Consider the following 11488-nt stretch of genomic DNA (forward strand, 5'->3'; position numbering starts at 1 on the left):
TGACAGGGCAGATATCTGAACACACTGACATTAATCACAATTTTGAAAGGAAACGGAGAATTCAGAAAAGATTCACACTTTACATAACCAAGAAATACATATTATAATGGGTTTAAGTTCATTCTGTTTTACTACCAAAAATCATGAATAGGCAGTTGTTTGAGATTAATCTGATAATCATATCAAGCTATTGATAAAGAAACATAAAGCACAAAACATAAGGGGAACAATCCACAACAAGAATAGATGGCACAAAATCCAATCGTCCCAACTCCATAAATCTATATCTAAACCACTCAAAAAATGGCGAAGAAAACAACTAGTTATCAGAATCACTTCACAAATTACGAACTCCACCCAAAAAGTCAAAAACTTTAAGAATTAGGATTGACAACTCCGTGAGATTCCAAACCCCAGAAAAAAGAATTGAACGAAAAAAACGAAACGTTGCCGAATAAATTGAAGACAAAGAAAGCGATCAGGCAAACGATGCGATGAAATTGAAGACATTGTTGAAAAATGAAATACCTAATAATTACTTTTGTTTGGGGGAAACTAAGCGAAACGTTAAGCACTTAGGTGGTAAAAATTACGTGATCTCTGATCACAATAGATGAATCGATAAAGAAAACGAATAACATAAATTGACGAAGGGTTTTCTTTTTTCTTTTCTTACTATTTCTTTTTTATGACAGAGACGAAGGGTTTTCGAATTGGAGAGGGAGACAGAGCGAAAGAGACGAACACCGACTTGGAAGGGAACGATGATATAGCAGCAGAAGATCGTGGGCTTCTTCGTGGGCCCAGACAGAGTGTTACATTGCCATGGACCCAAGATAGAATGTCCAGAGTGAACCACAAGGAATGTCCAGCGTAACTCATGTTAGACTTTGCCTACTATTCACCAAAAAAACAAATGCTCCATTTAGTTAAACATCATCAAATTTTCTGTTCTATTTAACGATGTAAAGATTATAAAACTGGCAACCACTGACATTTACAGTTATTTTCAAGACAATTAAATTTTTAAATTTCACAATAAATCAGTTTAATGATTCTCTAATTACACGAGAAGGGATAATTAAATATATTAACTTGGTAAAGAATTTTGTTTTTAGCTTTGTTAGTTTAAGAAGTTATAAAAATGTTCCTTAAATTTGCTAAATATACTTTTTTTCTTTGATATTACATAGTTATTGTGTTTATTGGAATTTATTAACGTATGTTCAGTTGTTTTTTAAAAATAATTTTAATGAGTTATGCCTTAAGTATGTTTGAAGATAATTGAAATTGTAAATTACTAATGTTTAAAAAAAAAAAAAAAACTATCATCTTCTAAATATGTTTTTGCTACACCACATAATCATTATTCATGAAATCTAATTGTACATTAAATTCTTAGTTTGACTAAATGCATTTGATTAGATCCCGTCTAGTGATCACAAATTAATAAGAAAATATTCTTTCTTATCACATCTTTTTTCTATTAACACGAATATTTTTTTATTAGTTCATTTATAAATAAAATAGTTAGATAAAATACTAATTATATTTTAAATTTCATATTAATAAAATATTAAATATAACAGTTGAAATCATATATCTATTTTTAAAATTTGTATATTATATAAATTTCAATATTTATTTATATATATAAAATTTTATAAAATGACTTTTTAATATTTTAGTAAAAAATTTATCACCTTAATTATTAAATTGTATGATATTATCTTGATGGTCTTGTATTTTAAATTTATTAAATACCATTTTACAAAAATTGATGCATAATGCCAATTAAGCCTATCTCTATTTAAAGACTGTTTCGAATTTGATTAAAATATTTTTGAAGTGCTTTTAATTTAGCAAAAGCGTGAAATGTGGGAATGTCACGTGCTGTGACTTAGACCTTCTGATGTGACATCACCGGCCACACATTCAAATCCACATGTTTATCATTTTTTAAACTGCTCCTTAGTCATACGTTTGGAGCTGTATCTTTCGAGGTTAAAAGGATTAATGTCTGTTGGATTCTTTCGAAATTGAAGATTAATTTTTTTATATATAGAATTTTTAAAATAAATACTAAAATATAATATTCTTAAAAAATTATAAAATATAAAATTTAAAATGGTTAGCAACGATTTTTTTTATATAAATATCGATAAAGTAACAAAAATCTATTAAATTTAGACAAATTTTCAAAAAATATTAAAAATGAAAAAAAAAACTTCTCAAAAATAATTACTGAAATAATCTCATATTTATATAATTTTGTTCAAAGTACCATATTTTGTTTTCATATAAAAAAAAAACCTCTATTTGATGTTCAAGTTTTTGGGTATACGTGTAGAATTATATTGGCCAAGCAGAAGTCAATATTAACAACACTCGTACTGCAAACTGTGCAGTGCTGTAATCTGTGAGTTTTGTTGGTTCATCTTGTACGTTTTTCTTTCCCAGACCCATTCAAAGTCTAAAGTAGCCATGGGTTTCTTCAAATGGATCAACTTGTTCATCTTTTTTAATTTCTTTGCTGCGACCCCCATCTTCTCTGATTCCTCCTTCAGCTTAAAGGAACACGCTGCCAAGTTTCTAGATTTAGCGAAGGATCCTCGGGTTTTTGACTGGATGGTGGGTATCAGGAGGAAAATTCATGAGAATCCAGAACTGGGTTTTGAGGAATTTGAGACCAGTGAGCTGATTAGAGCGGAATTGGATAAACTGGGCATCTCATATAAGCACCCAGTTGCAGTTACTGGTGTTATTGGCTTCATAGGGACTGGACTTTCTCCTTTTGTTGCAATAAGAGCAGACATGGATGCTCTTCCTATGCAGGTATACATGATTTCTATGTTTTCTTTCTCTTCATATATGCTTACCATGTGCTTATGTTTCGGATTCCTTTTGGGTTTGATTTAAAGTTAATGTTTTGCTTTTGATCAATTTTTCATTGCTAGTAGTCTGACCCTTTTCCAATTTATGGGTTATGTTTCTATGGGGACACTCTTTCGTATACTTCATTTATTTATTTGCTATATTTAACATTAGGAAATGGAGTGGGAGCACAAGAGTAAAGTACCTGGAAAGATGCATGCATGCGGTCATGATGCTCATGTTGCTATGCTTCTCGGTGCTGCAAAGATCCTCAAAGAGCATGAAAAGGAGATACCGGTATGCTTTTTGACATTCATTATTTATTTGTTTGTTTTGGGGGCGGGGGGCGGGGGGCGGGGGGGGGGGGGGTGATGGTAGTTACTTTTCTTTATGCATAGGCAACGTCTTGTTTTACTATCTTTTAATGTTTTGTTGATGTATTCTCTTCAAATAATTTAGAACGTCCATGCTCTATCTAGTCAAGGATACGATATTTGGCTCCTCGGAAGTGATTGATTAGTTCACTTCAGAGAGAAAAGTGAGACATTTCAACCATTAATGAGAAAATCAATAGAATAGATTTTAACCATGAATGTCATATTGGGAAACCGCTGCCAATTATGATTATGCCAACTTTTTATGTTACAAACTTAAATAATCCTATGATCTGGTATGCAACTTTAGTCTTAAAGCATGATGCATCCGTGATTGTTGTAATTGTAACGGACACATAATTTAGAAGAAGACTGGAAAAGAAATGGAAAAGGGAAAAAATGGCCACTACATCATCAACTATTCAAGGACAGTTACTCCTGCTTACTACTTTTTCTGAATTGTTGTGTTCTGTTGTTTCATCCTCGTGGATCCTTAATATCGTTCCTTATTTTGTCTCTATAGGGAACTGTTGTTCTTGTTTTTCAACCAGCAGAAGAAGGAGGTGGAGGGGCTAAGAAAATTTTAGATGCTGGAGTCCTAGAAAATATCTCTGCCATCTTCGGATTGCATGTTGATCCTACCTCACCTTTAGGTGAAGTGTCCTCTAGGTCAGGTCCTATGTTGGCAGGAAGTGGTTTCTTTGAAGCAATAATAAATGGTAGGGGAGGTCATGCAGCTATCCCTCAGCACTCTATAGACCCAATATTGGCAGCTTCCAATGTGATTGTTAGCTTACAACATATTGTTTCTCGTGAGGCCGATCCTCTGGACTCCCAGGTAAACTTATTTTATTTCATTCTTTTTTACCTTCTTGCCACCCATGCTCATCTACTCTTAGTTTTATCCTTACCTTGTCTGAGAGCATTGCATTTATACCATATTTTGAATCCATGACTACCAAAATGGCAAACTCTGTCTTGTATATGCTTACTTCTTTAACTATGTGGACATCAGAAAGAACAAAGGGAAGCTAAAGGAAAGTATTGGTTGGGCCTGAGCTAGCAAACCAGTTTCTTTAGCAATTCTTAGCTTCCCTTGCTTTCGCCCACTCTTTTTAGTTAACTACATACATAACTTTCATATTATTAATCTGAGACCTTAAACTTGTTATCATTATATTGAGCATCAAAAGCTTTGTATCCTTGTGGGCCTTCATCGTAGATATGTTATCAAAGAATAGAGATTCTCATAACTTATACAATCAATACCTATGTTGTAGGCACTTTGTCTTGCCTACACTTGTAGCTATTTCCGGGGGGAAAATGTGTACGATGGAAAACATACCACAAAATCATCTGTTTACAAATATCTGTTAACAAAGATTATTGAATATGATAAAAGCCTTGCTTCTAGAAGTAATTTCTTGTTTATGGAGGCAATCTTCTGTGTGATTCCTAACACAGAATATCCCCACAGGTTGTGACTGTAGGAAAATTTCAAGGAGGTGGTGCATTCAATGTTATTCCAGACTCCGTCACAATTAGTGGCACCTTCCGAGCTTTTTCAAAGGAAAGCTTAATGCAACTAAAGCAGCGGATTGAGCAGGTCAGTTATGGACTAGAATAGATTCATATATACAGTAAAGTGGAACTAATGAGCTAATTTTTTTAGCACACAATGTGTTGTATTCTTATGTTACAATACAAATTGCTAACAAACTCTAGTAGACCTTTTTTCGTTGGTTTGTGTTGCAACCAAGAAACGATTGTAGTTTTGAGTGGAATGGTATTAGGGGCTAAGGCTGATTCATTTATGTAGGTTATCACAGGGCAAGCTGCTGTGCAAAGATGCAATGCAACGGTCAACTTTCTTGATGAAGAGAGACTTTTCTTCCCCCCAACAATAAACAATGGTGACTTGCATGAGTTTTTTCGAAGCGTTGCATGGAGTTTGGTAGGAGTAGATAAAGTTAAGGACATGCAACCAGTGATGGGAGCTGAGGACTTTGCATTCTATCAAGAGGTTTTTCCTGGCTACTTCTTCCTACTTGGAATGGAGAGTGCTTCTGGTGAACGTCTTGGGTCAGCACACTCTCCCTCTTTCAAAATCAATGAAGATGTACTTCCTTATGGAGCTGCATTTCATGCGTCTTTGGCTACTACATATCTTCTCAAATCAAATCAACAAGTACCACTAGTGAAGGGGCAATATCACGATGAATTATAACACGGATCGTAGAATGCTCTTGTTGGTTTTTTTATCACGAGGTAGTAGTGGGACATTGCATTGACACATACCTTGGTTGTAAATGCATTGCTTTTTAATTCAAATAATTCCATTCCGCTTCCACGTAAAACTCATTAACCGTGCTCATCTACAAATCTATTAGCAGAAAAAAATTTGACCCGATGTATTCAGATTTTAAGTTAAAAAAATAAATAAAATTAAATATAAACTACTGTATTTAAAAATAATAGTCATCTACCGTGATCCTATCCATATCAAATTGCTTGTGTTCTGGACTTCAAAAATAATAATATATAAAAAATATTTGATACAGTTTTTTTTAAATGTCCTGTTTCAAGCATGTGAAATTCGGGTTTTAAGAGTGTTTACTTGTATTTACCTTATTTTAAGAGATGAGTGGAGTTTAAACAACTTGTTGACTCAAATAGGGTTATTTTAAAAATTAATTTTTAAATTATATAAAAAAGTTGAAACAAAATGTGTCATTTGCTAAAGACCGATATGCGTAACAGTCGGGTATTTCAAGTATATTGCAAAATGCAATACACTAGAAGTTGCAATGTGTCATCTCTTTTGTGATACATATTCCTTGTAATTTTAATTTTAATGTTAAAATTATATTTAAAAATTAATTTTTAAAATAATGCTATTTGGTTAAGCTACTTCAAACTAGCCATATCATGGATGAGAGGGAAGAGTGGGCGTGGAAACCAACATTGAGAGTGAAGAGTTGAGCCGCGAAATGGCTTGCATTTCAAATCTAACAAGCACTCTGCCACTGCAAATCCGCAAGTTCCGAGTTCCACTTTCCTGTTATTCTCGTTCGCTATCCACTCTCCAATGCTCTCTCGCCGAAGACGTGGACCCCACCAAAACCCCGAATTCCTATTTCCCGAAGCGCGGGCAAACCCTGGAACTGGTGTGCGAATCCCTGGCTTTCAAAGGAAAGGGCCTCTGCAAGGTCACCCAAACCGGCTTCGTCGTCCTCTGCGACCGTGCCCTTCCCGGCGAACACTTCATCGGCCGTGTCACCCGCAAAAAGGGCAATTACGCCGAGGCAACTCCCTCTCCTCTTTTCTTCTTCATTTCGTTTTTCACTCTTCCTTTTCTGATTCGGTTGACAAGTGCAGGTTACTAAGGTTAAGACCCTAACTCCTCCACGTGACATCGTTGATGCTCCCTGTGTCTATGCTCCTTACTGTGGCGGATGCAAGACGCAAAACTTGTCTTACGAGGCTCAGCTCCGAGCCAAGGAGGAGCAGGTTCGTGACTTGTTGGTTCACGTTGGAAGGTTTTCTTCCAAAGAACTCCAATTGGACGCCATTGTGAAGCCTATTGTCCCTTGTGATATTCAGTTTCATTATAGGAATAAGGTTTGTGTTGCTGTGTTAACCTTTTTCTTTTTTTAATAAAATGTCAGCTGATAGTGAATAGCTTCTGTTTACGTGTTTGTGCAGATGGAATTCTCGTTTGGACCCCATAGATGGTTACCTAAAGAGTTGTTGCATGAACGAGGTGGGGATGGTGGGAATGAAAATTATGCACTGGGATTGCATGCTCCTGGTTTTTTTGATAAAATTCTAAATGTTGATAAGTGCTTACTGCAATCTGATCCTGCTAATAAGGTGTGCCATGTATTATTGTTCTTTTAAATTATTTGATTTTCTATCACGTCTTCGGAAGGCACACTCTCCTGTTTTGACTTGAAATTTTGAATAGGCACTGGGCGCTATCCAAGAATGTTGGAGAGATCCACAACTCGGTTTTTCTCCCTATAATGTTCATTCACACTTGGGATTTCTTAAGCATTTGATGCTGAGAACAGGAAGGTATATAAATTATATCTCATGATCCCTGACTTAATTGTTTCAAGTACATATACCTTACACAATTCCTCAAGTTGAAGAGTGTCTAATGTCTATAGTTATTTGAACACATCCCTAACACTTGTTCCTTTCATACATTCTTATATCTTTCAATAGTAACTTTTTTTAATCGATGTAAGTTTGTTCCAGGGATGTAACAACTGGTCTGCCTGAAATTATGGTCAACTTTGTGACCTCTTCCTACAAGCCAGACCTGTTGAAGTTCCTAGTTGATAAAATTTCTGCATTTCCTGAAGTGGTTGGTACTTATGTTTTTAGTAACCTTTTTCTTCTGAATATACATTCTGCTTCTTCATTTCTTGAAGTGGTTGGTACTTGAGTTTGCAATGCAATTTTTACTCAGTATTACAATGCCAACAGTCAGATAGAATTTCTTGGGAAATTATCACAAAATGAGTAATGACCTGTTAACTTGTTTCCAAACTGTATGCTTATATTTGTTTTTAATACCATTAAAGTTTCTCCTTTACATGAATGATAGGTAAGCGTCATTAATAATGTAAATACTTCTGTTGGTAACACATCTGTTGGGGAGGAAGAATATACATTGTATGGGAAATCTAGCATAACAGAGACCTTAAGGGGGCTTACATTCCAAATATCAGCAAACTCTTTCTTTCAGACAAATACTTATCAGGTTTGCAATATGCCAAAATAATTGGCATTCTCTTTGGATCCTGTCCCATATTTTATTTCTTATATTTAATCATGGCCATCTGTCCAAAAAAAAAGCATGTTTCTTTTCCCTTTTAGGCAGAAGTTTTATATAAGCTTATAGAAGATTGTGCTGGAGTCAGTGGCGATGGCTCAGAAATTGTCCTTGACCTGTTTTGTGGAACAGGGACCATAGGTTTGACACTTGCAAGAAGGTAATCTTTTATCTTCATCTAGTTTTAGACTATTACTTCCTCCAATCTTTTTTATAAGAAACAAAATGGACCATTTTTTTTGTCTTTATTATAAAAAATAAATGATAGATTTAAGATGCATTAATTGCTAAGTTTCTTTTATACCATTCTTTTATTAATATCATTAAATATACAAATTACTAATTACACCATTTAATATCATGGGTATTTTTGGAATAAAATTTATATTTATGGAAAACATAATAGAATTAATTGTTTTCCTTAATTCTGGTGATTTAGTCTTTTGTTTCTTATAAAAAGGACTGGAAGAAATAGTATATAAGGATAAACTATCAAACCATGCGACTAATTTATTATCTTCCAATGTTGAACAGGGTAGGACATGTTTATGGCTATGAAGTAGTTCCTCAAGCCATTGCAGATGCTCGTCTTAATGCCAAGATAAATGGCATACAAAATGCAACATTTATCCAGGGGGATCTCAATAAAATTGATGAGAATTTTGGGAAGAATTTTCCTAAACCGGACATTGTTATTTCAGGTTTCGTTACTCTTAAGTTTCTTTATTTGTACTTATTTTTTTGTTATATTTGTTTCTCCCAATTAGTTTGGCTTGTGCTGGAAGCTATTTACTTGAATATAGTCTCAAATCTTAATCATAGGTATAGATGGAGATACCTTTCTACTTATTGGATTTGCCACTGTTATTCAACTTGTTTTCCCCATCACTTGAATGTTGTTTCATTAAATCAAGTCGATAAGTGTCCTGCAAAAGTGAACTTATCAAGCTTTCTGTGCCAATTGCTTTGTTTAGTTTCTACTGGTATTTATCATTGTGTGCTTCAAGATTTCAACATACAGTTTCTATGCCAAGAAAACTAACTTAGCTCCATTTTAGATATTAACATGCTGATCATATGTTTTCTTCACACTGACTGAATTGCAGTTCTTAATATTGGTTATCTTTTGTGTGTGACCCCAATGCTTCACGCTTCTCACCATTGTAAACTTAATACAGATCCCAACCGCCCAGGAATGCACATGAAGTTGATTAAATTCCTGCTAAATCTTAGGGCACCTCGCATAGTTTATGTATCATGTAATCCTGCCACATGTGCACGTGACCTTGATTATCTCTGTAATGGTGTGGTATGTGTTATTTTATTGTATATTAATTCTTTTTCTTTGGGATTAAATTATTTGAGACATTGAAATTTGAAGGTTTTGTGTAGGCAGAACAGAATATAAAAGGATGTTACAAGCTAGTAGGCCTACAGCCAGTTGACATGTTCCCTCACACACCTCATATTGAGTGTGTCTGCCTTCTGGAGCTTCATTAATCTGTGACAATCAAAACTTACCATTTCAAGGTTGGGCACCATCTCATTTTTTATGCTACATTTGGGACTACTTAGGAGTATGCACCTTGGATGTCTGATGAATTTTGAGTGACTGTCTTGTTTGAAATCTTTAATGCATAAATTCAGTTGGATTAGATTTTGGGTAAAGGCCTAGTAATTATCATAACACTTGTTCATGATTTGCTGTCAAATATAGCTGCCATTTGTATTACAATTTCTTAATGAAAATGAATGCAAAGTGCAGAATTCAATGGATAAATCATAAATGGACTCTTAATTTATGTAGTTCAGCAGGATTAACTATGACTTGCATCCATGGGCTACAGTAAACTGCAATAGAAGTTGCATTTTCCTAGTCTTGTATTTCTATTCAACTTGCAGTGTGATTACCCTGTTCTCAAGACTTTGTTAAAGAGATGTAGCTAATATATTAATGCGGTCATAACTCATCAGTTATAGGCCACCTCTGTGACATTACCTGTTGCTGAATTTGTATGATGCATTATAGGTCATTGATAGTACGAATTAAAGTTGTGAGTGATGTAATCTGCACCAATTCAAATAGTGTTTCTACTGTTGTTTTCTTGCATGTTTCCTCCTTCCTTCCTTTCCCTTATTTCTCTGTTTCTGACATGTCTTCCAGGGGATATAACAAGATATAAGTCAAGGTTGGGTCTTCGGTGCTAGATTGGGAAATTCATACTCTTTTGCTGCAAGGTCTGACTAATGGTTTACCTGCCCAAGACTATGCTGCATGAGGGTACTAAATCATTTTGAATGGCAACAAGCATATGCATAGATGACTACATTGTTGCAACGTTGCAAATGTTTCTCATTTTTTATTTTATGCAGGTACCCCAAAAGATTGGATTCATGCTTAGCAACCTGCAAAATATGGATCTCACTTCATATGACGAATCTGCCATGAAATAGGTCATACGCTACACTTGTCAGATCCTCGCATACTTGAGGGGGAGGTGCTAGTCCATCATGAAATATTAGATGTAAACCAGATGAATAAACAGTATTCAGTTTGCATACAAATAGACCATATTCTGTCCTCTGTCTCTTGGTCTTGACTATGCTTTCTAGCAATTTTAAATGTTTTTTTTTCTCTTTGGGGGTCCTGAACTGTGTATTTGTACTGTTATGCCGGGCCTGATTTTCCATGAGATCAAAGCGGCACTAGCTTAAGCTGAAAGCAGGTATGAAATCTTGCTGGTACAGAGTAATTTGTATGCTTAGCAACACCTGTATATTTCACAATACGCAAATCAATTTATTTATTTTTACTCAAAAAACGGCACTTGTGCAATAACCTTAGTTTCTGTGCCTTTTTTTTTCTGGGGTTTGCCACACTTGGACCATAATTTGGGCTTTTATTTTGTGAAGTGGGTCAACATGGAATACGATCACGATAATAATAAGATGCAATGTTGAGGCCCACAAAATAATAGAGGGATGAGTTTAGGAGGAGAAAGCAAGGTATCTTGTGCACGACACCCACTAGCATATATTTTTAGGATAATCCACTACTTGACCCAAAAAACAAAAGGATAATTCACTAGAATGGTTTGACTCCGCAAAGTAGAACTATAATTACAAAGATAAAATATAATGATAATAGTTAATTAGAAATTAGTGGTTGGAATTATGATGAAATGCATACAGTATTTAAAGGTTTGGCGTCTCTCATTTTAGTCATGCTAAAGCTATCACTAAAATTCAAGAGGTAAAGGGCAAAAAAGAGGAAACCTTCCAATTTTGGAATACATTAATGGTTACGAGAGCAGTGAAACTTAGATAGAGAAGAATGATGAACAAAATAATTGTAACGGTAATGAACAATGATCAATAATTCCTTCAACTACATAGA

At 34.7% G+C, this 11488-nt stretch overlaps 2 protein-coding genes across 4 annotated transcripts; both read left to right on the forward strand.

Moving 5' to 3' along the window:
• Positions 1-2346: 2346 nt before the first annotated feature.
• Positions 2347-5713, forward strand: LOC113854548 (IAA-amino acid hydrolase ILR1-like 4). Its single transcript, XM_027485583.1, has 5 exons — positions 2347-2835; positions 3049-3171; positions 3772-4086; positions 4726-4854; positions 5068-5713. Exons 1-5 carry the CDS (start codon positions 2485-2487, stop codon positions 5473-5475), a joined length of 1326 nt encoding a protein of 441 aa, XP_027341384.1. The 5' UTR covers positions 2347-2484; the 3' UTR covers positions 5476-5713.
• Positions 5714-6162: 449 nt separating this feature from the next.
• On the forward strand, positions 6163-10905 carry LOC113854546 (uncharacterized RNA methyltransferase PG_1095). 3 transcript variants are annotated; one of them, XM_027485581.1, is made up of 13 exons: positions 6219-6553; positions 6627-6869; positions 6954-7121; positions 7216-7325; positions 7512-7620; positions 7864-8019; positions 8136-8251; positions 8626-8792; positions 9270-9400; positions 9484-9621; positions 10072-10145; positions 10256-10329; positions 10465-10678. In XM_027485581.1, the coding sequence occupies exons 1-10, from the start codon at positions 6239-6241 to the stop codon at positions 9589-9591; spliced, it is 1623 nt and encodes a 540-aa protein (XP_027341382.1). In that variant the 5' UTR covers positions 6219-6238; the 3' UTR covers positions 9592-9621; positions 10072-10145; positions 10256-10329; positions 10465-10678. The 3 variants fall into 3 exon arrangements, with proteins under 3 accessions (XP_027341381.1, XP_027341382.1, XP_027341383.1); XM_027485580.1 differs by lacking the exon at positions 10072-10145 and having other exon boundaries at positions 6163-6553; positions 10256-10372; positions 10465-10905; XM_027485582.1 differs by lacking the exon at positions 10072-10145.
• The last annotated feature ends 583 nt before the right edge of the window (positions 10906-11488 follow it).

This window comes from Abrus precatorius, unplaced genomic scaffold, assembly GCF_003935025.1.
Source record: "Abrus precatorius isolate BTA unplaced genomic scaffold, Abrus_2018 Scaffold11, whole genome shotgun sequence".
NCBI lineage: Eukaryota > Viridiplantae > Streptophyta > Magnoliopsida > Fabales > Fabaceae > Abrus > Abrus precatorius.